General features: G+C 49.5%; 1 protein-coding gene across 9 annotated transcripts; it reads right to left on the reverse strand.

The window, feature by feature from the left end:
- Positions 1–94: 94 nt before the first annotated feature.
- On the reverse strand, positions 95–24,819 carry PIK3CD (phosphatidylinositol-4,5-bisphosphate 3-kinase catalytic subunit delta). Of its 9 annotated transcripts, XM_048326630.1 has the most exons (26): positions 24,506–24,548; positions 21,893–22,031; positions 21,429–21,646; positions 17,737–17,810; positions 17,210–17,373; positions 16,355–16,583; positions 15,731–15,960; positions 14,741–14,920; positions 13,942–14,091; positions 13,560–13,649; positions 12,634–12,855; positions 9,658–9,754; positions 9,218–9,348; positions 8,513–8,572; positions 8,165–8,332; positions 7,548–7,669; positions 7,250–7,393; positions 6,565–6,664; positions 5,542–5,720; positions 5,240–5,349; positions 4,590–4,668; positions 4,180–4,347; positions 3,382–3,505; positions 3,052–3,197; positions 2,726–2,858; positions 95–2,184 (listed from the first exon to the last, which is right to left on the reverse strand). In XM_048326630.1, the coding sequence occupies exons 5-26, from the start codon at positions 17,348–17,350 to the stop codon at positions 2,047–2,049; spliced, it is 3,141 nt and encodes a 1,046-aa protein (XP_048182587.1). In that variant the 5' UTR covers positions 17,351–17,373; positions 17,737–17,810; positions 21,429–21,646; positions 21,893–22,031; positions 24,506–24,548; the 3' UTR covers positions 95–2,046. The 9 variants fall into 9 exon arrangements, with proteins under 9 accessions (XP_048182587.1, XP_048182590.1, XP_048182588.1 ...); XM_048326633.1 differs by lacking the exon at positions 21,429–21,646; XM_048326631.1 differs by having other exon boundaries at positions 21,467–22,031.
- Positions 24,820–25,420: the final 601 nt, after the last annotated feature.

A 25,420-nucleotide genomic window follows, 5' to 3' on the forward strand; every position in this document is an offset into this window, starting at 1 on the left:
AATCCAGTTGTATAAATGGTGTTAATTTGCCTCTGCTGGGGGAGTAGGAGAGTTTTGTGGTCATTGCTCTCAAGCACAGAAGGACTTTGCAGCATTTGTGTACAATTTGTCAATATTTTTTATTTACAAAACATGTACCTAAAGCAACTGAACAGCTAAACATGTAAACATTCTCTTCTTGCAGAACCACAATTTGGCTTAAAAAAATACTTCTTTTTTCAAGGCAACAGAATAAGCACAATCAGTTTGTACAGAGTTAAAAAAAAAATAATGACAGAAACATCTCTAAATAAATAGAAATAGGTCTATCATTGTGAGCATATTTATAAAAATGAGAAGCCACTTGTAATGAGATGGAATATTTTTGAAAATTATTTTTCAATCTTTAGTACAATTCAGCTTACTGAAAACCATCAGGTGAGCTGTTGCTTTGTGAATTTGGAGTCAACAGAGCTGTCAGATTTATCCAAGATGCTCTCCCAGGGTGTACAAGGAAGAAGGTCCACAGGATGACTCACTGAATTTTTACTGCTTGTAGGTAAGTCAGGTTTCCAGACTAAGTAACCTCTGTAAAACTGTGCTCAGTTCTTGCCACTGATACACCTTTGTGTTATTTATTGCACTTCTCAAAGTGAGGGACAGGACAGGAGCCACTGCTCTAAAAGCTGTTGAGGGCCTGACATTTCTGCTGTGAGACCTGGGAGGGACTGAGGAGAGCAAGGTCCCACTGCTGCAGCATCCTGAACACCAGGCTCTGGCACTGCAAGAGAATTGCTTTTCCAGCTCTGGAATTGTAGTGTCTTCCCTTCCACAAGAACCTGATCAGGGGTGTAGTTTCAGTGCATCTCACCTTGCACAGGGCCCAAGATTTTTTTTTTTGCATACTTTCTGCTCTGTAAATTAGTTTAATAAGCAAGGAAATAGCAATATTTACTCTCTAAAATGGAGCAGAGGCACAGGACTGTTTCTCACTGATCAGCCTGCATAGAGCTCTAAATCCTGCAGTATTTCTCTCTAGTACCAAAGCAGCTGTTAGAGCCTGAGTGCTTCAGTCACAGTATCATCTGGAAGTGTAGGAAAAGGGGCTCTCCCAGGGTTAGAGTAAATCAAAATGAGGTGTCTTCCATGCCAGAACTGCTGCTTCTACCAACAGGTGCTTGAGAGGCAAGAGGGTTTGTATGGATCGATCCAAACCAGAACAGACCTCACAGCGTAACATCTTTTACAAAAAGCAGCAGTAAGTACTTTAATTTGAAAATGCAATCTTAGCGTTTTCAGGTTTGAAACCAAAATAAATGCAGAAATGCAGGAATTACTTGAGAGTCAACTAAAGCCTAACTTGGGAAAGCAAAGTAAGTACCTGATCCAGTGGCCACTCCAAAGCTGCTCTTGTGCCATCAGTTCTAGACAGCAATAGCCGAGTTCCAGCTCAGTTTCAGAACACTTTGGCCTCTGGAGCAGACAGAAAGCAATATGACAGCTGGGATGTCCTTATCCTGTCTCAAGGCAGAGTAAAACCATTTGTCCAAGTCAGCTTCAGTGTGCTGTGTGCTGACCCACCTTGGTGGACACTGACACAGGGCAGGAAGAGTGACCACATGCTGAAGTTAATGCCTCTAAGCTGTAACAGTGGTGACCTAGAAGATGGGCTACAGGCACAGGGGAATCTCTGTTCAGCTAAATTTCCAAGAAAATAGAAATACAGACATTAGCACACTGGAGGGATGTTACAACTGCCTCAACTCTTCCATTGAAAGATGTACTTGAAGCTTAAGGAGTTCTTAAGGGTGCAGTACCTCTACCTACCTTTACTGTACACAGGAGTTTTATTGCCTCAAGTCTCTCCCTTGTCCCCCAAAGATCTACGGCAGCCACCGTGGTGTGGCTGAGGACAGGCCAACAGTTTTTCAGTCATGCAGCAATGTCTGATCTCTGGGAACGAGGTGGGGGATCTTCAACACGACCATTCTTCTGTCTTTGGGAACCTGGCAGTCAGTGCTGGACTCGGGGCTGTTACATTCTCCTGAGCAGGTGCAGGCTCCTGCTCTACTGCCTGTTGTCTTTGGATACGTTGTGTGCCAGCCAGTTCACTTTGGTTTTCCAGCTCTCTCGCAGGGCTTCATTAAACTTCAGTCTGAAGTGCTTCAGTGCCTCCTCATCAGTTTTCCCAAGGGCCAGGGAGTCCTGTAGGCAAGAGGCATAAATCAGTGCACAACTGAACAATTCACTGTTCAACCAGTAAGATGTTTATTTATAAGAAATTACTCCATTGAAAGGAGGAATGGAGTTGCCATCAATTGTTTTTAATTGTTCCTGTAGTTGCAGGGTTTTTTTTCTCTGATAAACACTTGGACCCTCAGCTTATGTTGGTGCAGGGAAAGAGCAGGTTCTGTATTGCTCTCGTACAGAGTGTTCTGCAGCTGCCAGGGATGGGTGGTTGTAACTCAGGAGGCAAACTAGGAAATTAGAGCCCAGAGCTGGGTCTCCTTCCCTGCAAGCTGGCACCTGCTGCCTTCATGGTGAAGAACCTGAAGGGATTTCCAAGGACCAGGACCTGGCATTTCTGATGTCCTGCACACGGACCCTGGGCATCCACTCACAACAGTGAGTCCTGGAGCTCATCTGCTTCTAAGAATCTGTCCTTGCACATTGAACCCCCTTCTCCTCACCCAGCCACAAGATCAGGTGTTCAGTTTTAACTCCTTACCTGGGCTCTGCCTCTTACCTTTAGGTACTGGATGTCTTTGGAGCAGCTGAGCTCTGGCAGCCCAGCAGCTTTCATCAGTGCAAAGAGGTGCAGGAAGAGGAGCCCGTGGCGCCGCAGGATCATGTAGGCTCTTTCACAGTAACCCCTGAACCTGTGCAGGAGTAGATGAGGTGAAGGAATGAAGGCTGCAAACTCAACCATTTTGTAAAGCAAAGCTATATACTCTCTCCAGTTAATAATTTATTTACTTTCATGTGTACAGGCAGCTAGAGGCTGCATATTGGTGGAAATAAATACTAAAAATTTAGAGCTTAAAAAGCTGAAGTTTAACTCCCAGCACTTACCTTTCAAACTTCTCATTGTTGTTAGTTTTTCCTTGCTGGATGACATGCACAAAGTCGTAGGTTAAGATGAAAGGAACTCGTTCTCTATTAATACCAAATTTAGTCTTGAAGTTTCCCAAAAAGTGACCAAAATCAATATGGAACAGCTGAAAATAAGAAAAAATATTTTTGGAATATTACCTGTTTTAGCTGATTGGTGTTGAGTTACTTCCCAGTTACTGTATTCAGCAGATCACGACCATAGGGTTTTGGGAGAGAGAAAAATGACCTTGCCCATGGCCCTCCTTTGGGAAGAGACAATATTCCTTTGCTCAGGTAATCCCAGATTACCTGCCCTGTCTCCCGGACCATGATGTTGTCGCTGTGCCGGTCGCCAATGCCCAGCACGTAGGTGGCCACGCAGTACCCGGCGCAGGACAGGGTGAACTCCTCGATGGCTTGGTCCAAGGCATCTCTAGAGATGGCAAGAAAGAGAGTGAAAGATAATTTCACTTTGGACTCCAGTATTGCCCCACGGGGAAAGCTGTTTTCAGCTGCAGGAGAAGAGAGGAAAGCTCGTTTGGATTCCTGTAGTGCTCTCTGGAGGCAGGACTCCCACCCCTGCTTTACAAAAATGAACTGCAATAACTGACTGTAGCTGAAGGGATCTGAATAAGGTTGTGGCCACAATCTCAATGGAATTGACTTAGTCTCAACTAAATTAACTCATTTCTGTATATCCACGGATCCAAAGGACACACAGGACTCCGGAGTGATTCCTGTTAGGGCCCTGCTGTGCCAGAACAGCACTGATGCTTTGCTGCTCTCCTCCTCTCCAGTAACCCCCCAAGCCACACAGCTGCTTCCTTTTTCACCTCCCAGTTCTGGCATTACTCCTGCTGCCCTTCTTCCAGCTGGCCCTGTGCTGGCTGTGTATCTCTGGATCAAGGTTTGGGTCCAGCCCATGGTCAGAGCTGCCTTAGGCTATCAGAGATCAAACAAAGCTTGCAAACAGTAACCCAGAGGCCTCTGTTTCTGCTCAAGGCTCACATGGATCCACATGAGGGAGCAGCCAGAGCCTGGAGCTGTGCACAGCTGAGGGAAAAGGAGCAAGGCAGGAAGCAGGGAGGGAAAGCTGCGCCCACTCACCCCGGGTTCTTGGATTTGAGCCAGTTGAGCAGCGCATCCTTGTTGAAGGCGGCCGTGGCCACCATGTTGCTCTTGTTGAGCTGGATGTTGGCGATGGTGTCCGAATGCATGACCACCTCAATCAGCCCCGTCTTGTCTCCTGTGGAGAGGCAGCCATAAGGGGTCATCCTGCAGAGATGAAAGAAACCCTTCCACTGAAATCCTGCCCACAAGTGGGTGGTGTTGACTTTTAAGCTTTCCCTTGCCTGGCCCCTCTCCTCCCTTTCTCCTCTACAGTTCTATTCCCCAGCCCCACAGAACCTGCCCAGATGCTCCCAGAACACCAGACAGACCTCGGAGCTTGCAGAGAAAACAGCCTCACCACCCCTGATCTATCAGTGCAGGAGGACAACTGTGTGCACACTGCTCACCTCAGGTCCAGGCCCTCCTGCTTCCACAGGATGTCCATCAACTGGATCATCTGCAGAGTCAGCATGTCCTGGCGCAGATCTGGGCAGCATTACAGAGGAAAAAGGGTCATAAGTACCTCCCAAAGCCCCCCTGCTCTGTGCCTGCAGCCTTTGCCACGTTTGTCACGTGCTGGTTGAGCCAGGAAAGAAGACCAGCAGTGAGCAGTGTTTGCTGGGGCAGTAACAACGTAAAACCACACACCAGAGCCTCAGCCCACACAGGATTTTTACTGGCAGCGGTTTAGGCTACTTGACTTGGCCAAAGCTCTGCCCATGGGAGTCAGTGTGGCACTTCAGAAATCCCCTTCTGGGCACAACAGTGAGCAGCAGCCACCCCAACCCTGCAGAGCTCTTTCACTCCCCACATCAGGTTTGGTTTTGTTGTCCAAGGGTATCCAGTTACCACTGCACTAAAATCTTAATGAAAGAGGGAAGCAGGTGAAATATAGAGGGGAGTTTATTATGTCTTCAGATTACTGCCAAAAAACTCACCCAAAAACATTAAAGGTCCTCATTTACACAACATCTTAATGGTCCATATTTAGGCCTTCCCACCACAGTAAATACTTGAGACTAAAAGATACATTTGCACAGGCATAATGAAGACTTACCATCTCCATTTTTAAAAATGATACCCACTCCACCTCCACTTGTCTCTTCATTATTAAACACAATCCACAATGGTTTCATTTTGGAGTCCATGAAGGTGCACTGATCCACACTAGAGGAAATAAAAATATTACCATCGGTTTCCATCTATTAAAATATCAGTCATCCAAGCTGCCAGTCCTACAGCAACGACTGATGGACTTGGGACTTCCACGAGGAAAGAACCTTGGAATAACCCAAAGCCTGGCTCCAGAGTGAAACAAAGCCTTTGGCACAAATTCAGAGGTGCAGATCTCTTCCTTACCAAACTTCAGCGAGGATAATGTTGGGGTTCAGGGGGGACTGGAGGTGGGAAAGGGCTTCCCTGTAGGTTTCCTGCTTCATGCACATGTGCATCATCTCCTTGGTTTGAGGCTTGGTGGCCTTCTGAGAACTCACTTTCACAAAGTCATTCAGAGCTTTCATCTTGTTGAGTGCTTCTCCCTGAAAAAAGGGAGGGATGAAACAGGGTTAACAAATAGGAAATTCCTGGAGAAAGTTTAAAAAACATTAAAATTTTCTGTGAAATGTAAACCTTGGTTCCATCTCTTACTTTCTCTTCAATTTGTAGCAATTTCATATACTGCAACAAAACAAATTTAGTAATATCTGCTTGAGGAAGATCCATAATTAATTGTGGATACTCTGCTGGGTACAAATGCATTGCAAGGTAATGACTGCAGCAGGAATAAAGCACATTATCATGCACCAAAGGAAGAAGTGAGGTGCGCTGGCTAGAAAAGTGAGGATGAGACCTAGAGCCCAGCCTGTCCTTCAGTGCTTCTGGGGAGTTCTGGTTGTGCAAAAGTGCTGCTCAGTCTTGAAAAGAACCAGCACTGGCTCATGGGCACAGCTTGGCTACAACTTTGTCTAGAGATGAGTCTCTCACTTCTGAATTTGGTACAGTGACCCTTGACAGGTAAGAGAGGTTTGAGAGTGGGAAAATGCCAGGAGTACCTGCACACAGCAACTGAAAGGGAGTCCCCTGCTCTGAATCAGCCAACTGCAATCAGCTCCCAGCAAACAGCACCTCACCCAACTGACCTCACAACAGCAGTGCTCTGACCATTTCAAAGCATTCTAGACACAGACTGCAGCCTGTGTGGGTGAGTAAAGGACGAGCAAGGCCACACGTGCTGGGGACCTCCAGGACACGCCAAAACCAACACAGCCCTTACGAGGCTTTTCTTGTATTTATTACTGGTGACATTAATTTGGGAAAGCCAACAGCTGAGAACCAGCCCCAAGCAAGAGGGAAGGCAACCTTCTGGCCCAAAGCAATTTGTACCTGCTTCATCAGCACCTTCATGTGGTGGGTGCTGCCCCGGCAGTACGCTTCCAGGATCAGGCCAAACCTCAGGGAAACGGCAGGAACGTGCATTTCTGACCTGGGGAGGGAGGCAGGGAAGGAGGGAGGTTAAAGCAGTGCTGACTCACTGCAGGGAGTGACTCATGCTCCCATTCACACCAGCACCAGGAGGGGGGGACACACCAGAATATTTGGCTGCTGTTTAGATTCTTTGTAATGGGGAAGGAAAATAAATATCCCCAGCCCAGAAGGTGATGGAGGAAAACCATTGCTTGAGGTGATGAGACATCTTTCTGGGTGACTCAGTCACCAACTCCTCCTTTGAGAACATCGCTTGGGGAGCAAGAACAGTTCAGAGCTTATGGCTCAGAGCTGGCACAGGGCCATGGAAACCCAAAGCAAATTCCAGCTCACATGCATGTGTGTATATATTCACAAATATATATAAATTCTAAAAACAGAACCTAATCCAAACACCACCACTACAATGACAAAAGACAAAAATAAATGAACAAAAAAACTATACTGTGTCATCCTGGAATAATTCTTACTGAGTCACCCAAGGTAAAAAGCAGCAGTTCCCACTTCACAGAGCAATGAAGGACCCAGTAAATGCTGGTTTCACTTGATTACTGAGAAAAAGCCTAAAACATTTGCTCTTCACCTCAGGTGCCAGAAGAGGAAGTGGCCGATCTTGCGGTTGGATAATGCCCTTTCCAGCAGGAACTTGGTTAATTCACAGTCTAAGTAGGATTCATACTTGAGCACCTGGACAAGCTGCAGCAGGTACTGGAACACATCATCATCCCTGTGGACAGAAAGGAAACATGAAAGACAACCTTATCTTCAGTGCCACAAGTGTACTTGTAACAGCCCTTTGTAAAGACAAGGCTGTCACTCTTGTTCACAGCCCTGAGCAGAAATAGAAAGGGCGCTGCCTCTCCCCGGGGGCCAACACTTACGTCAGCTTCTTCAGGGAGTTGATAGCAAAGGAACCAACATAACGGTCAGGAAAGCTGAAATCCAGCAGCTCCAAGGCATTCAGGACAGGCAACTCTGGCCAGGTCTGAAGCAGGGAAATCATCTGGAATGACCAAAAAGAAAATAGCAGAAAGAAGGAACAAGGTTTTTATGACAATGGATGTGAATCTGAAGTTCTACTGATGAAAGAGCAGCTCCTTATGAGGGGGTCACTATTTATAGATGCCTCACAGCAAGTTTGCAGATACCAGGTCAAAAACTGATCCCTTGAGGTGGCTTGTGCTGATCTCTCACTATCATTTAAGAATATTCAATCCAGATCTCTTTTTTTCCCATTAATTAAACAGATTTTTTTTTTTGCCTCCAGTTTCTTGAAGGGATAAACAAGACCTTGCTGGCCAGTAATGAATCTGGGACAGCCCACAGAGCCAAACAGAGCCCAGAAGAATGAGACCTCAGCTGGTACCAGCTGGGAACTTCCCTGAGAAAACTGTGAAGCATCCCCTGCTCAGCTGGGCTCCCAAACACGGCACAGGAATGTGGACACTGAAAGATGGATCAGAAAGGGAGCCCTGGCTGCCAGCCCCAACATCCTCACCTGGGCAACATCCTCATGCTTGTTCCATTTGGTGATGATGAGCAGCTTGGCCAGAGCCTGTGGGTACTGGTCACGGATGTCGTATCTCATCTTCCATACCAGGTCCTTCTCGTGCTCGTACAGCTCCGTGTGGCTCCTCCGCTCCAGGATCTCCTTCAGCTGCAACTTCTGCTCACAGCAAGCACAGGAAAGAGCAGACACAGGGCTCAGTCCCAACCACAGGACTTGCTCAGCTCAGGGAGACCCTGCAGGACTGGGGCATGACCCAGTTTGGTGAAAAATGCTGGGGGTGGGGCATAAGGTGGAAACAACTTGGTCCATGCTGAAAACGGATGCCAGAAGACTCACCTCCTCAGAATCTTCTGGTGCAGCTCGGGGTTGTTCTCCATTCCTCCCCAACTCCAGCAGCTGGGACACAAATAAAGAGTCTGAGAAAGGCTCCTCAGTTCCTCTGTAATTGCAGCTCACCATCACTTCAGGCATTTGTGCTGCATTGGAGATCAGCCACTTGCCACCTCTGCTTGGGCTCCCCCTTCTCCCTGGCACAGCCTGTTCCAGCCTCTGAGCCACCCCTGCCTCGTGGGGAGCACAGACGTGTCTCTGGCAGAGCAGATCCCCTTTCTTCCCTGTAACAGGCACATTTCTTCTTCCACTTGTCTGGCCAGTTGCAGTGACAGATGGAAAATCTCCACCCCACACAGCATGTTACCACTCTGCTGAAAGGGAGGGAGCTGCCTACTTTCACTCATTTCCCCTTTATTCCTCTTCCTTCCTACAGAGCCTAATGCAGTTTGAAGGCAGCTCAGTTAAACCCATTTTTTAAACAAGTGCTCATCTATGAGAGCAGCTTTACCTCAGTAATTCACAGCTTGGAAAAGTTTTCACTCAAAGGTCCATTAGTTAAGAGGAAAAAGTGAAAATTTCAGTCAACAATATCTATTCATCAAGTTTGCTTGCAGCCAGTCCCTGTCAATGGCTGCCCCAGAGCTTCCCTACTGGAAGGGACAGTGAGGGAATTCCTGTGCCTCCCAGAAAAGTGTCCCTGTGCCCCACCTGCTCAAAGGACGGGTAATACACAGGATGTGCTGCCACGCTGGGGAAGCAGATGACCAAGGCTGCTGCACTCTCAGTGTTGGGGTTGCACTGCACTGTGCCCATGGGGTTCAGAAGTTCCCCTTTCTCATCTGAAAAACAAAGTACATAAAACCCATGAGCCCAAATCTTGCGAAGCTTTGGTGCAGAAAGCAGAGCAGAGACTGTCCCTGGGCACTGCCTGGCCACAAGCACTTCACCTTCCTGAGCTCTCCCCAGTGAGGGGCATGTGACATCCTTAGGTGAGTGGCCACCTCTCAGGTCACATGTGCAAAGCCAAGCTCAACAAAGCCCTGTCTTGGCAGGGCTCCAGCTGCCATCACAGGACAGAGCAGTGACCACTCCACTTCCTGGTGCAGACTAAGGATGCCAAAGGACAGCAGCTCCCTCTCCTGCCATACCTGGGAAGGAGGACCACATGTGCAGGCAGCACTCCCCCGTTTTCAGCTGGTCCTTGTAGTCGAAGAGCATCACATTGACCCAGGCGATGGGACAGTCCTGCGGGAAGACAGCGCTCGTGGGGAGCTGCACCTGCCCAGCTGGAGCAGGGGAACAGAAGGACTAACGAGAGAGATCCCCTTGCAAAGGGACATCCTGTCTGCTGACCTGCTGAGCTCTCTAAATTAAGAGTACAAGATGGCATCGGGCATTTGCCAAAACCTGGGGTCTTTTGTGTAGTGCTAAATGGCACCAAACACTCCCCACAAATGTGCCTAAAACTTCACCACCTGATATTTGGCATAGCTGAAGAATCTCTAAGTTTCCAATAAGGCCTTACTACTGTACACTCAGTATTTTAGGAAGCTGTGACATACTTCATATATTTCACAGTTTGAGGGGAAGGAGAACTTTAATTTTGAAACAGGGAACGTGGAGTAGGCACGACTTTGGAAAACGAAACAAAGGATGCTAGAAATAGCTCATAATAGGAAAAAAAGGCTTGGCTCCTTTGTACAATAATAAACACTATCTATAGAAATCAAACTTTATGCTGCCAATCCCCTGCCACACCCCCAAAATAAACCCCACAAATCCAACCCAGACTCATTTTGGAGGAGGGAGACTCCAACAAGTGAAGTGACCAGGACATGGCCAAGACAAAGAACTTGTCCCCTGCCCTCACCCAGCTCCCAGCCCCAGAGCAGACACACATTCCATGAGTGACCTAAGCTTTCCAGGTTCCCCAAATGGAACACTTTACCTCATACAACAGCACTCAGAGCTCAGATCACACCAAGGCTCAAGCACAGAAACTGAGTGGAAAAGGGGTTACATGGCAGAAATTCTGCACCGATGCAGCCACAAACAGTGTCATGTTTGAAGGAACCACAGTGAGACATCTGGTTCCACTGGGGCATACCAGACAATGCAGCCTTACCCCACAGGTCAGGCACTTGGTGGAGGTAACAGAGACCCCATTTCCCTCTAATGTGACAAAAAGAGTCACTTCCAAGCAGCCTCTCGCAAACCTTGGAGCTGATTTGATTACTCCAAGTACCTTCAGTAAAATCCCGTTTGACACATCAACTTCCAGATCACAGGGAAAAGCCAAACAAAACACCACTGCCAGCAATAACCTTTTCTAACAGTGTAAATGACATCTAACCACAGCTAAGAGCCTGCCAAAACACAAGGCAAGATTTCTGGTGGATAAGGTCCAGAAAAACAAGGATCCAGCATTCTGAAGACAGACATCTCCTGCTTGATTTAGAGAAACACTGAAAGCCAACCCTCTGGGTGACATTAACCCTCTGACTCATCCAGTCAGCCTGCAAACATGCCTGATTTTGTGGTAGTAAATGATTTAGTCCCACCTATCTGCTCTGGACAGTCTGCATAAAAACAACATATATGGAATTAACCTCCGAGTAAGGAAAAAAATTAACAATCAAAACAAACAAACGAAATATCAGAGTGCATTCTGACTGTAACCTGCCCTTACCAACCATTTGAAATGATTTCTGGCTTCTTCACTCAGAGCTGTAGCTCACCACGGGGAAAAATTCTTTTGCAGTGCTCAGCTCTAGTGAATGTTGTGATTTTATACTAAAAGTTCATCAGAATGCATCCACCTTTCCCCAGCACCAGAACACACATGAATAAGATCCTCTTAACAACTCAGCTAAACAGACTGGTTGTGTTTTGTCAATCAGAACAGCAAGATTTCCTTCTGACTGCTTCAAAACAGAAAATTATTCCAGTGTGACCACAAACATCCAGCCTGTGGATGAATCAGATCTTCTGTCCAACAAAAACCTCCAGCAGGAGCTGGGGTTCTGCTATTCTTAAATAAAAAAGAAACCCAACAATAAAACTGTTAATCCTGGTCCTGGCCTCAAAATGTTTCCAGTCTGAAGTCTTCAACCCAGAAATTGGTCCCCACAAGCAGGATTCATGAGCTGGCTGTTGCCCCCAGACATGACTGCACAGTAACCCTGAGAACTCCACTGATGTCAGCACAACAACGCTCAGTGAACCTCCCAACAGTGAGGAGGAGTGAGCAGAACTGAAATCTTCTCTATCACACTCATCAGTGCCTCATTCCTCTGCACTCTAGTACAGATGGCATGAGTAATCCTCTCCTTAAGGCACGAGAACAGTGTCTTTGTGGTCACAGAAACAATAATTTGCAGAGGAACAAATGCCTTTGCTGCTCATAAAGAAAAGTCTCACATGCGAAGAGCTTGAGGCTTAAGTTACAGCTCTGGGAAACCAGCAATTCAATTACAGGCTGCACTTGGATCTCCTTTTAGTTACTAAATCGTTAATGGGCTAGAAGTTCTGGAATAGAGCTGAGGAAAGTGAGAAATATCACTACCTCTGATTAAGATGCTCAAATCAAGAGCTTCCAAAGTGATTTAACACTTTCTATGCTCAGTTTGCAACACCTGAACAGTAACCTTGAAGAATCTGCACTTTCACTTTACGTTGTCTAAAGCTTTGCCATAACCAGTGTTTACATTCCTCAGTTTATTCCCCTTCCCTGGCTGGTAATTTGCTGCACTGGGGATTTGCAAGAAAGACCTTGTTAGAAAGAAAATGCAACACAGGTGGTGGTTTAACCTCAACTACAAAACAAGGAAGTTGCGGAACAGCGAAACAGGGACACCAACACAAGTGATTCCTCTTTAGGTCCAGTCAGATGCTGGGTATGTTTCTTAATGGTTTTTCTTGAGAAGAAATTACATATAAACAGCCTTTCTCGCAGGCAGCCACTCCTCAGCTTCCTGTTCCTGTTGAAGAAGTTACTGGCCATTACTCTGTAAGCTTTTGTTAACATAAAGCTCTCTGAAAGCAAAGGGCACTTGGTTCAGAATCATGTCCTGTGCTCTGCAGCCCTGGCCTGCCTGGCTCAGCCCCAGGCTGGCTTCACTTACAGCTTTCTTGGACTTCTTCTTGGTGGAACGAGCCTTCTTGGCCTTCTCGATGACGGCATAGAGGGCGAAGCAGAGCCGGGCCATGCGGGGCAGGTCACAGATGTTGATGTCGAAGTCCAGCCGCTGCTTCCACACCGGCTCCGAGCACACGTTCACCTCCGAGCTCGACACTGTCTTGCACAGCATCTCATTGCCATGGAACAGACCTGCCTGCACCACCAGCTGAGGGCAGGAAAAATAAGAGCACACCATGAATCCACAGGGGCTTGCCTTGTTCGCTGAAGACACATCACTGGAAGAGGAATGGGACAGGGCAGCCGCTCCCCTGAACAGGGTGTCCTGCTCCCATCTCTTTCCTGATCCATTGAGATCCAGTTCCTTTCTCTCTCTCTTTACTCTGCTTCAGTAGGTGCGTTGTTACCTTCTCACTTCATGCAGACTTGCATATTGAATAATGCAACACATTCTTGCCCAGTTTCCTTCCTTTCCCAAAGAGCAGCTGTTCCCCTTCTCCTCATTTTCCTGCTCCCCCTTCATGGCAAACACCCTGCATATCCCAGGGCTCTGCTGCCTCCTGCTTTCTGCCTTCCCTTTGCCAGTCACCACCTCTCCCATCACTCTCTCCTCAGAGCTGGGTTTCCCCTGCTCTGCTGCTCAGCTTCCCTGCCCAGCACTGTACAATGCCATTACCTCAGGGCAGCAGCTCTGTCTGCTGTGCAGCAGCTTTTCTAATGCTGGGCTGCTGGCCGGCCACTTCCCTCCCCATTCCTGTTGTGCTGCAGTTCAGAAACTGCCCAAAGGCTGAATGAAGCCCCACAGGAGCAGGTGAGATCATGCTGTCAGCCACCACTGTCCTCCCCACACAAACGAGAGGGATGTGACTGGGAAAGCCAAAGTACAAACCCCCAGAGTGAGCCAGTACCCACCTTCATTCTCTCATCTGCATTGACCTTGCTGCCTTGCACCAGCTCGATGTAGAAAGGCTGCTCTAAGGACCAGAGAGAGCCATAGTTCGGCTGGAAAGACAAAAGGGTTCTAATCAGAAATAGATGCAACAAAGGCCTCTCAAGCCAGCACCAGAACTCATCTCCCATTCCATGCTTTTTTCTCCCACAGAAAAGAGCGAGAGGCCTGGGACAACCAGGGAAGCTGTGGAGGGGCTGGAAGGCTGGCTGGGAATTCCCATCTTAGACCCCAGCTAGGAACCTGTCCTGAGAAGGGCAGGGAGAACCCACTTGCTGTTCCCAGCCAAGATCAGCACGTCCACCAACAAACGAGCCCAGGGTGACCCCAGGGGTCCCCTTTTACCTTTTTCTTGGGGAGTGGAGGGGGCTTGGAGGCCGCCTTTGGGGGGCTGGCGATGCAGTTGGTCTGCTCGTCCCTCATGGCAATGATGGCAGAGGAGTGCACCATGGTCAGGTGGGGGGTCAGGCCCCGCTGCAGGCAGCTGCGGATGTGCTGAGAGGGGACAGGGTCAGCCAGGGCCACCCGGCCAGAGCCACCCGGGCCTGGCCAGAGCCACCGCGCCAACCAGCACCAGCCCAGGCAGGAACCCGTGCAGGGAGACAGGGAAGGACCCAGCAACAATCGAATTCCAGTTCTCAATTATCTCCTCTTGCTTTGTAAACCTGCAACTCGCTGGGCTCATGTTGCCAGAACTGAGAATATGAAGTGCCTTTTATAGCTGGCATTTCATCAATGGACTCAAATGGCTGCATTAAGGGAAAACACTGAGGAGGATTCAGCACTCTCAGCAGCAGTTTGCCCTGCCAGAGGAGCACATGACTCAGGATTGCTTGCCCAATTTTCAAGAGGAGAACTCTCAGCTCACCATACAAGCAAGCAGATACTTCCAGAACCACAGCCTCTAAATGTATTTACACAGCACTCAGCACCCAGGGACAGGCTTAGATCACCGGCCCCCCAAAAATAGGGATTTTCTAGGTTGCTGGAAATACCCTTTGCCCTAAGCAGCATCCAGGTCCTGTCACTGATGTGCTGCACTCCTGTAAATAGCACTGTCTCCTTGACAACATGTCCCAGCCCACACTCCCAGCAAGGGAAGGCCATGTGGGAACAGACCCACTGATAAAGACACGAGGCTCACCTGGAACTGGTACAGGGGGTAGTTCCCATAGAGATATTCACATTTCCCGTTCACCTGCAGGGTGTAGTCCTCTGGCTTCTGCACGGTCTCGTGGCGGAACACAGTAGCCTGTTTCTTAATAGCATAGCTCATCAAGGTGATGGGGAACTCCCAGGGGGAGATCTGGAACGTGAAGCTCTCCTGCAATCCCAACAACACAGCAAACTGTCAGATACCAGCAAAGGGCTGAAATGGCACAGACAGGGAACAACATTCCTGCTGCTGGAAGTGAGGAGCAGGATAGGAAGGTGCAATCACACACACATTAGCCAATGATAACTAGGGATGTTTGCTAAACTGGGCAGGAGCAAGTTTCAGCAGTGCAAGCACGAGGCTGGAAATCAGGAACTTCAGTTTAAGCAGAATCACCAGTTCACGTGGTTGCCAGTCACTAAGAACCTTCCCACTGTCATTCCACCAGCAGGCAGAGGCTGTAAGGGTCACTGTGCTCAAACACACTGCTCTGGAAGGCCCTTCTCCCGTGAGGGTGACCCTGCTCCATGCCCAGGCACAACATGCAAAACACGAACCGAGGGTACGAGGCAAGAACAGGGCCCATGGGCAGCACAGACCAGTGCCTGCAAGCAGTGTTTGCTGAGCATGAGCTGAGGCAGGCTCTTGAGCTTCCAAAGGAAAGTCAAGTACTGGATTCTATGCTCCTTTCCTACCCAAATCCAAAAAGCTTTCCACCCCATGTACGTGCAGCAACCTCAGCTTCCAGCTAACCAGCACACCCAGTGCATGTTCAGGAGGGAGAACAGCTCCCTGGGTTGGAGGCTCAGTCTCCCTCCCAACCATCACTGCATGCAAAGGAATCTGGAGAATGAAAATGAACACTGAACACATGGAAACACTGTCCAGGCACACATTATTCTGTCTGCAAACACACAGAGGCTTCCAAAGGAAAAGCACAAACCATCAAACACTGTGACAGAAAACCTTGTGCTTTACCCCGCCAGACTGGAACTTGATGTTGACAAAAATGTTCTTGGTGGGGATTTGCAAAGAGCCAGTCCCGAGGCCCTTGGCCATGGGCTCCAGCTGCAGGGGGAAGTTGTACTCCATCCACGCCGCCCAGCTGAGCTGCTGCCGCTTTGCTGCTTTCTCCTCGCAGAACTGGCACATTTTGGTGCGGAAATCACTCACCTCTGGATCCTGCACAGAGTCAAACTCGTGCAAACCTGCGTGGAGAGTAAGAGAGGAAGGCAAAATAAGCATCTGCAGCCTTTGGGGGAAACAAGCCTTTTCCTCAAACGTCTGTGAAAGAGTCTCGAGACTCCCTGAACACGTGTTTAACATGTGGCCAAAGGCAGAGTCAGCCAAGCTACCAGCAGTCACTTATTTATGATGTAGAACTGCACTGACTCAACACCCCAGTGCTCTGCCAGCAGGAAGCATCACCTTCCCTGGGTCTGCACACATAGTGTTCCCTCTCTGCATCCACTGGAGACCAAACCTGCTGACGTCCCAGCGCACAAGCAGGGCTCCAGCACTGTCCCACAGGCAGCCAGGCTGTTTGGGACAGGAGCACGTTCCACCCACAGCCAGCACGCCTGCCGTGACCAGTGAACTGACCTTTCCCAATGAGCAGGCTGATCTGGGAGTTGATGACCTTCTTGACCCTGTCTCCCTCGCGAGCCACGAGGCGCAGGACGGGCAGGAAGGGCTGGATGTCACAGAGGCGGCGCTGCTCGTCCTCCAGCTCCTGCTGCTCGGCCGTCTGGTTGATGCAGGTGAACACGTAGGCCTCGGGGTCGCTGAGCATGTGGAACAGCGGCTCATACTGCGCGTGCTTCCACAGCACCTGCGGGGCAGCGCACACCGTGACCCTCCCGCGCCGCCCCAGCCTGCCCCTGCCCTCACTCTGCTGCTGCCACTCACCACCTCTCCCTGAGCACACAGCAAAGGCAGAGCACAGCCCAAGCTCCTCACAGCACTCCTGGACCTGCAATCCCAGGCTGCTCCTCAGACAAGTCTGGTGGCTCCAGCTTGTGCTGAACGGCTGGGTAGGTTTATTTGCAGGTGCCTTTAACTGACTTCCTTTCTTCACGCTTGCCTTTTGTTTCAAGCAATGTAAATCCCTCAACCTGAGCATTTAAATAACCCCCACCTGAATATCTCACAGTAAGCACCTGCTGCCTCTGGCCGTGTGAAACAGAGCAATTACTGACACTGGAAGCAAAATTGGGTTACGTAACTTGCCCCCAGTAACAAGAAATCTGTGACAGGAGCCAAGAGCTTCTCAAGTCTTGTCAACACTATCCGGTTCCCAAAGATCCTTCTCTCCCTGTAGATAGCACTTTCACATGACTTCACATCCCTTTTTTCACTCTCATCCTAAGTGCCTGCTATTGGAGGCAAAACTCTGGAGCAGATGGGCCTCTGGCTGTAACACAGACCTGTCACTAACAGCTGGTACAAGGCTGTTACCTGCTTGATGGTGCCCAGGCTGGCATTGCAGGGCACAGAGAGGTTTAAGTATATGCCTGTGGGCAGCAAAAAGTCCACCTGGATGTTTTGGTTTTCCCCCTTGGACCAGAATTCCGTAGGGCAGTAAATGCCTGGGGGCATCCTGCTCACTGCTTAGCTACCACCTGCAAGAAAAGGGAAAACAATCTGTCGATGTTGACTACACATTGTTTGCTCAGTTCTGTGCTGGACTCTGTAGGAAATTAATGTGCAAAAGAACCCAAAGAAAGGAAGGTCAGCACAGCCTTATAGCTCAGGAAAACATGGACCTTAGTAAAAATTCCACTCCAGTGCCTTTGAGCCACATGTAACTACAGCATTTGCTTCTATTTCAATGCAACCCTCTCTTAATCTCTTCTAGGCCAGAATTAACATCTACATCTGCATTTGACTAAGAAATAGGAGAATTATCTTCTCTGGAGAACAGAGACACTTGTCCCAATAGCTCATCTGTGACCAAGCAGCCAAGACAAACAGTAAGTTCCTACCCCTGGCTGTGTAAGGCAATCCTCAGGCCACATGCTCCAAGCTCCACTTTGTTTTTCCAGAGCTCAGTTCCAGTCTGCAAGAGGGAGAAAGAGTTGTTGCTGGTTCCAAGTATGCATGCATTTTTATACACACAAACAAATAATACTCTGCTGTACATCCCCCCTCTACAAGTACAGAAAAATGAAGTTGAAGGCTGAGGCAATCAGAATAGGTTTGTTAATTCCATCTGCAGCCTATCCCTTGGCAGGGTGCTGCAATTTATTTTCAGTACACCCAAGGAATGCAAAGACAAGAACAAGAAGCTGAACGCTATCAGGTACAAACTGCTGTTTTCAAACACAGGATGAAACAAAAGGCATTCACCAGAAGCCTGTCAGACATTTCCTTTCTCAAAAAGGCCTGTAACAAAGTCTCCATCCACTTGCCCACAAGCAAAATACTAGAGCAATAAAATCTCCAGTTTCCTGCACAGATGACAAGTGGCAGAGTGTGGTGTCCCCACGTGCTGGGAGACTCTGGAACTGTTGGCACTGGGTCCCAGCAAGAGACAGGGAAGTGGCTCTAATTCTCTCCAACCACCTCAGCAGGGAAACCAGCTCACCTCAATTCCCTCTCACCAGAATTTTTCCACCAGGTCAGCAGAGGAACAGCCTGGAAGGTGCTCCACGGCCACGGCTCCAAACCCAGCCCTGCACGTGCCCTGAGCAAGTCTGTGTCCCTTACCCTCAGCCCATGAAACCAGCACAAAATTTCCCCATTCACAACTTTAAATACGGCTTTGCAGCTGTGGGTGTAGAGACTTTGAAAGAAGCTGAGCGAAGTGCTGCTGATTCCCAAACCACAAAGTCCTGCTGGCAGCTCCTCATGAGCCAGCCCTGGGCTTCAGCACAAGGAGCCCAGCATCTTATCTGCCAGGTCCTGGGAACACACCACTTCCCTGTCAGCAGTGAGGTCAGGATTCCCAGAAATATGAGCTATGTTTTATCTGTCCTGCTTCCTCAGCACACAGGCTGCATCACCCAGCCACCGGATAGAGAGACCACAAACCACCCCCCCCGGGCCTTAGCAGGGAGGGGAGCAAGGGGGAGGAGGCAGGGGTTACAAATTTGAATAAAGCAAAACAAACTGGCCTTGTTTTCTGCTCATCAACAATAAAAACAGCAAGTCTCTGCTGTATCTGCCACCTCAGCCTAAATCAGCAAACTACAACTCTACTGACCAGCAGAGACAGACACAGCAATGGCTGAGCTGCTTCCTTCTGCTGAGGATTTCTATCTGGCACCACATCCCAGAGAATATGAAGTACCTCTCTAAGCCATGAGCACTACAATGTCAGTTCAAGCTCAACACCTTGTCTTTCCAAACTCTCTGATTTAGAGGATGCAGGATTTTTCCAACAGAACCTGGAGTGAATATACCAAAGGAAGAATAATTCTGGACTTTCACCACCTCTAATACATCATTTACCAAGTCTCTCCCCTTCCTATTGCTAAATTCAGAATGCTCGACTTGTTGGAGCTCAGATCTGATGCAGTGTGGCAGTTCTTACATGAGGCAAGCTCTGCATAGATGGGTACTTTTGCACCACCTGACTTCCCTCTTCCCCTTTGCCTTGGGAAACTGAACAGAGTTCTCCAGGCTCTAACCTTGTTTGCGCTATCTTGACCCCACGTGTGTAAGTAATTACAATTCCCTTTTCTCTGGGTCATTTACCATTTATGAATAGCTGAATGCAGCATCACTCCTTTTTGGCAGGGTTTACACTACTGGAGCTGTTCGAGATATACTCTTTGTCTTTCACTGCAGCAGTCTTCAAACAAAAACCCCAACATTCTCCAATATAATTGTCCATTTTTAAAGCCTCAGCATAATCTCAGACTCTCATTCTGGTGGGCAGACACATTAGTGTTAGAAATCTCATACCATGGTAGGGTTCAGACTTGTAGGTCTGGTAGCCTGAAGTTCAAGTTAATCAATCTACACTTGACAAATTAGTTTCCTGTACAACTTGTGTATCCCTCAGAGCCAGGGCAAGCCACGGTGAGACAGAATTTTGTGTTTTACAGGGATGTAAACCCACAGAACCAACCTCAGCAGGTACCCAGGCCCCCACAGAACCCTCCTCATCAACACTGGGCTGCAGCTACCCACATTCTACAGTAAGACACTCCCGGGTCTCACCCTTCCTGCTGCAACATACCCCAAAACATCTTCTTGCTAGAATACTTCCACATTCCCCCACCCACACCTTGCTGTAACAATTCTTCCTCCCGCCAGCCACACCTCCCACAGCCCTCAAGCACCGGTTTCAGGAGCAAGGCAGGTACACGCTGCTGCCTCTTCCCAAAAGGAGGAAGGGAACTTTCCTTCCTTTCCTTTCCTGCACGCTGGATGGGGACCTCAGGGCTGGCTGTGACAATGCGAGGCACAGCCAGGCACAACACAGGGGAGAGCCCAGCTGTGGGACGAGCTGCTGCTCCCCATGGGCTGTGCCTGCTCCCCATGGGCTGTGCCCACCGAGCTGTGGGGCCACCACAGCTGCTGCTTTCAGGCTGCAGATAAACAAACTCTGCACAGCAAGCGGTGCCTTGGACTTCTCAGACCGTGCCAGAGGAAGGGAAGCGCCACTGTCACACAACACAGGCCCCAAGGCACCAAGAACACGCCCAAGGATGGATTTCCATGGGTCCAAACACAAAGCTGTTCCACACAGTTCCCAGGGAACTCAAGTCTACTCCCCTTGTCACAGGTATTTCTGCTCTGTGGAATATTTTTGTAAGGTGAAAGTAAAATTAGGAAATTAGGAATGAAACACACATGGAGCCATTCCACACTGACTCCTGCCTCTGGTTCAGACCAGCACAAGCAGCAAAGACTCCACAATTGCTCCATAATCCCCCATTAATTTTGAGGTGTGGAATAATTTCCTGGGGAGCAATCAGAAAAGATGAATCCATCGGTACTAATCACTTCCTTAGAGTCACACATGCAATGAACCTATCATACAATGCCCAGACCTCTTCATCACTGGGCAGGAAAAGTGGTGGAGGAAAATAATCATGAGACGAAATTCCACTTTTTAGATGAAGGCAAGTCCACAACTTCCCCTGTGCCCTTTGCCTCAGTTCATTATTCTTTACTCTGCAGGAAAGCTACAGGCTGCTCTCCCCTCCTTAGGGTTTTCCCCTTGCAGTAATTAGTGTGAAGGTAATTAATGTGTATTTTTACCAAAGAGGCAGAGCTGATGTGCACACGGGACGAGTCCAGGCACTAGGACAGAAATAAACCCTCAATTTTACTGGATCCCATGCAGGGAATATAGGCATGACATCAGTAATAGGAGGGAACACAGCTGAGGAATCTGAGGAAAGGTAAATTCACGAAGAGTGTCAGAGCGCAGTGGACACATCTGAAACCACCCAGGCAGTATTTAACAAGCCAGCAGCCGACATAAAACTTACTAACACAAATTTCCTCTCATGAAGTTTATCAACCACAGCTCTGGTGTTTACAACATGCAACTGCTTTGGAGAGGAAAAGGTAAAAACCAACAAAAAAATAAAAGCAGCAAGATGACACATGGAGCAGCGTCCTCCAAACCTCTGTGAGGCTGCAGCATCAGACAGACACGGAAGCCCAAACACCCACAAACAAATTGAAAAATTACTAAACCCCAGGACTACCAAAATACCTCTCGAGTTTATAGGAAATGAGCAGTGCAGAGCTCACAGGTGATGTGCTGCGTGGGAGACTGCAGGAAGTCACTTTCATTGCAGGCATGGGCTTGGCTGGGGGAGGAGACCACGGGAATTTTGAAGTACACACGTGTTTGACATGGCTTTACCACACAATCAGGACACTCGGCAGACGTGAACCAGCTCGGAGCTTCCACAGCCACTTCAGTGTGTTCTGAAAGTGTTTTAAGCTCGGTCTTGATTTTTTGGTTGGGGTCACAGGGTGAAACAAGTCCACACTGCAGACAAGTCAAGTCACGTGAGTGCTGACTGACAGTAAAATTAACACACAAATTGCCCTTCAAGACAGACTGGGAAATATCCTGCAGCAGGTAAGTGTGCCAAACTGCACCTGCACGTGGGAGTTTGGGACAGAGGGAGGGAGGGGGCCGCCCCCTCGCAGGGTTTGCTGGAGACTCACACCCAGCGCCAGTCACTTCATCCCACAGCAGAACCACGCTGGAGCTGCTTCCCACTGGCGTAAGCGGCAGTAACAGGTCAGACTTTGCTCTTGTGCCAACAGATGTGCTTCCTTTCCTTTCCAACTTCCAGGAGTCCCTCTGTAAAACAGGATCAGTGTCCCAGCTGTGCCACTAGGCCATCACTGTTCTCCTTCAGTTCCTGGGCAGGGTTGCACCTTCAGTACAAACCCGAGCTGCACCAGAGCTGTCTGTGCTTCCACCCTCAACACACGCACATGTGTCAAACTCAGCTCATGAACTAGGTAGGAAAAACACTCTGGACCCCTTGGAAAGGTGTGGGGAACCATTCAAGCACTGAGCAACTCCTAAAATCAAGAGCCTGGCTTTTTATCTTCCTCAAACCCTAGTTTTAGGGTTTAAATTTCCTTTACTTGGTTTACCATTATACGACTTCTACCAAATATAAAAACTAAATAAAGTTGTTTTCTTATTATCAGCTTCCATTCTGTACATTGATCTCTCCTATCCTGCCACACAGTTGCCTGCACTGATTCACTCATTCTTTCAACAGCAGTTCATTGTTCATCCAGCTCTACATACCAGACACACAGTTATGTTGCTTTGACAATGCCTTTTCTTAGAGATTTCTAAGCCCCTGATTAATCTGACTTTTACTTACACAAACCATTGGATGGATGTACATGTACCATGAACTCTCCCTGGACAAGGGACAAAAATGCCCAGACCTAACCCTTCAGGCCTCTGAGACACTACAGAGCATCCTCTTCCCTACCAGAGGCACTGATAAAAAACAGCACTTAATTAACAAAAATCAGCATCTTCTGTGCATCAAGATGTCACTGGAGAACCATGGATTTTCCCACCTTCCATGGAAATGTTCTAGCTATGTGGAAACTACAAGGATCAAGCTTTACACAACCACTGGGGCTAAAGAATCCCTTGGCTTGGGCCCTTTCCATTATGAAATAAAGACTACTTTGAGCTTTTAGATTGTTCAATGCCCCCCTTACACACACACACACTCCCACAGAACAGGCTCGTAGGGAAAAGTAATGGAAGCAGAACTACACTAATGTGATCTGAACTGGGGATAACCTTGTTTGCGTGCAGGGCTGATGATCAAAGGGGTTGTCAGCAAGAGAAGAGATAGGAAAGCAGAATGTACATGTGGTGATAAAACCAGGCTGCAGTTTTTGGGGCTCCCAGCTCCAGGAAAGCATCAGAGCCATCTCTCATCATTCAAGCTCAGTAGAACCTTAGATCCCACCAGAAGCAGTAGCCAGAGGGAGGGAAAGAGGAGTTCATGCAAAGCAAGAAAAAGAGATGTAAAGCCATTCCTCATTCTGGGAGTAAAACAGTATCACCAGAGAGAGAGGCAGAGAGACACCAGAGAGTGAGAAAAGCATCTGATGGGAGACTGAGAACCTTTCTCTGGTGGAAACTTCCAGTCAGCTTTTAGGCAAGTTCACAGTATTGCCTGAGGAACTATCTAGTGGGAAACCATACATTTAGTGGTTAAAGCAAGAGCTTGAAAACCAACACTGTGCAAAGTTCCATTCCCAAACCTGACAACTGTTTGCTGCACAACAGCAAACAAAGAACTCCTCCGTGTTTCAGCTTTCTCACATGCACAAGTACAGTCTGTAACTCATGAAGGATGTTGTAACTCTTAAATGCTGGCAAAGTGATGTGAGATCCTTGCACTCTTGCTATTACTGCTAACACAGGCAGAACCTGGGAGTTGGAGGAAGTCGTGATAAAACGAAAGAAGTTGCTGAAATTAGGCTTTTTCAACTGTTCCCAATTGCTCCACAATACCAGAAACCCGAGTCTATGTTGTTGATGAAAACAAAAAATAAGTCATGCATTTCTAATGACCTCTATCATGACATTCAACTTTCAGGTTCCCATCTCAGGCACATACAGTGCACCGTGTTTGAGACTCTCTTCTGGGAGCTCTTAAAAGACTCCCTCATGCCCTGCCAAAAACATGATCCAAAGCTAACCCACAGCAGAAACACACATGGCTGTGAACAACTGAGCCAGGCAGCACAAGTCCTACACCAGGGAAGGTCTGGATGACCGGGTGTTGCCACTCCTCAAGCCTGGGAGTGACAATTGTGGCGACAAGGTGCCATGTGCCAAACCTACCCTAAAGGCCAGGCAGACACCAGAGCTCACCAGCAGCACCAGAGCTCACCAGCACCCCGTGGGGTGGGCCGGCAGGTGATGAGTGGTTACTGGACAAAACACCCAGCCCGCTGCCTGCCTGCCTGCCATCCATCCATCCATCCCTCCCTCCATCCCTCCATCCCAGCGCTGCCACCAGCACAGGGGACACGGCGCCAAGGGCACCCCCCGAGCAGCTCCCACCGCGCACCCCGCAGGTCAGCGGCTCCGCAGAGCCCCCATCTCCACAAAGCAGAGGCGCTTTTCCCGAGGAGCAGCGCTCTTTGCTAAGGGCGCCCGAGCAGAGCCGGGATTTGCCGCAGGCGGCCCCGCAGCGCCGGCCGCGCACCCCGGAGCCCCCGGCCCCGCCCGGGCCCCGCTCCCCGGCCCCAGCCTCCCCCCGTCCCCGTCCCGGCGCTCACCTGGGGGGTCCCGGGGGCTGCGGGGCTCCCGCGCTCCCGGCCCGGCCCCGCTCCGGCACCGCCCCGGCCCCGCCTGCAAAGGGGCGTCGGAGGGGCCGCGCCCCGCCCGCCGTGCCCGCTCCGCCCCGGACACCGGCCCCGCCGTGCCCGCTCCGCCGTGCCCGCCCCGCCGTGCCCGCTCCGCCCCGGACACCGGCCCCGCCGTGCCCGCCCCGCCCCGGACACCGGCCCCGCCGTGCCCGCCCCGCCCCGGACACCGGCTCCGCTCGGGTCCCGCCGCGCCGCTGTCCCCACCCGCCCCGGGGCTGCGCGGAGATGCCGGCGGGGAGCGGAGATGCCGGCGGGGAGCGGAGATGCCGGCGGGGAGCGGAGATGCCGGCGGGGAGCGGAGATGCCGGCGGGGAGCGCAGCGCCCGCGGCAGCGATCGATGCTGGCGGCCGAGCGCACGGAGTGTCCGAAGCGTGACGTGGCTGCCGCCCGCTGCCGCACTGGCGGCGTCCCTGAGGCACACGCGGCTCGCTCCGGAGCCGCAGGGCCAAACAGCAGCGCAACACCGAGGGCAGGTGCCACATCCACGTCTGTGTGTGAAACTGCCCACGTAGGAGATGTAAAACGGTTTGGGATTCACTCCTTTCCTGGAAAGCGCTCCTTTGACAACCTCAGTCATACAACTGTTCTTTCTTCACCTGAAAAACTGTGGGAACCCTAGAAATTGGCTGGCACCAAGTCTGGGAGAAAACGAGTGGGAAAGGCATTTAGAGGGAAAAGACATGGACTGTAGAAGAAAAGGAGTGAGCCCCAAAGACAAGGGGAGAGACCTTGGCTGGTGCTTGCAGAGTGCTCTCAAACGGGAAACAGTGCAATAAGGATGGGGAATACTCCAAGTCCCAAAGGAGAGTCAGGTGGATTTAGGG

The sequence above is a fragment of the Corvus hawaiiensis genome, chromosome 22, assembly GCF_020740725.1.
Source record: "Corvus hawaiiensis isolate bCorHaw1 chromosome 22, bCorHaw1.pri.cur, whole genome shotgun sequence".
NCBI classification, from domain to species: Eukaryota; Metazoa; Chordata; class Aves; order Passeriformes; family Corvidae; genus Corvus; species Corvus hawaiiensis.

Bases quoted from the DNA above. Each gene is read 5' to 3' on its own strand.
- PIK3CD (XM_048326635.1), bottom strand. From the start codon at position 17,350: ATGCCCCCAGGCATTTACTGCCCTACGGAATTCTGGTCCAAGGGGGAA. The intron at 9,349-9,657 runs GTATGGCAGGAG...TTTGTTTTTCAG, and splicing joins CATGTGGTCCTCCTTCCCAG to ATGAGAAAGGGGAACTTCTG. The intron at 5,721-6,564 runs GTACAAATTGCT...CCCTTTTTTCAG, and splicing joins TGAAGGTGCTGATGAAGCAG to GGAGAAGCACTCAACAAGAT.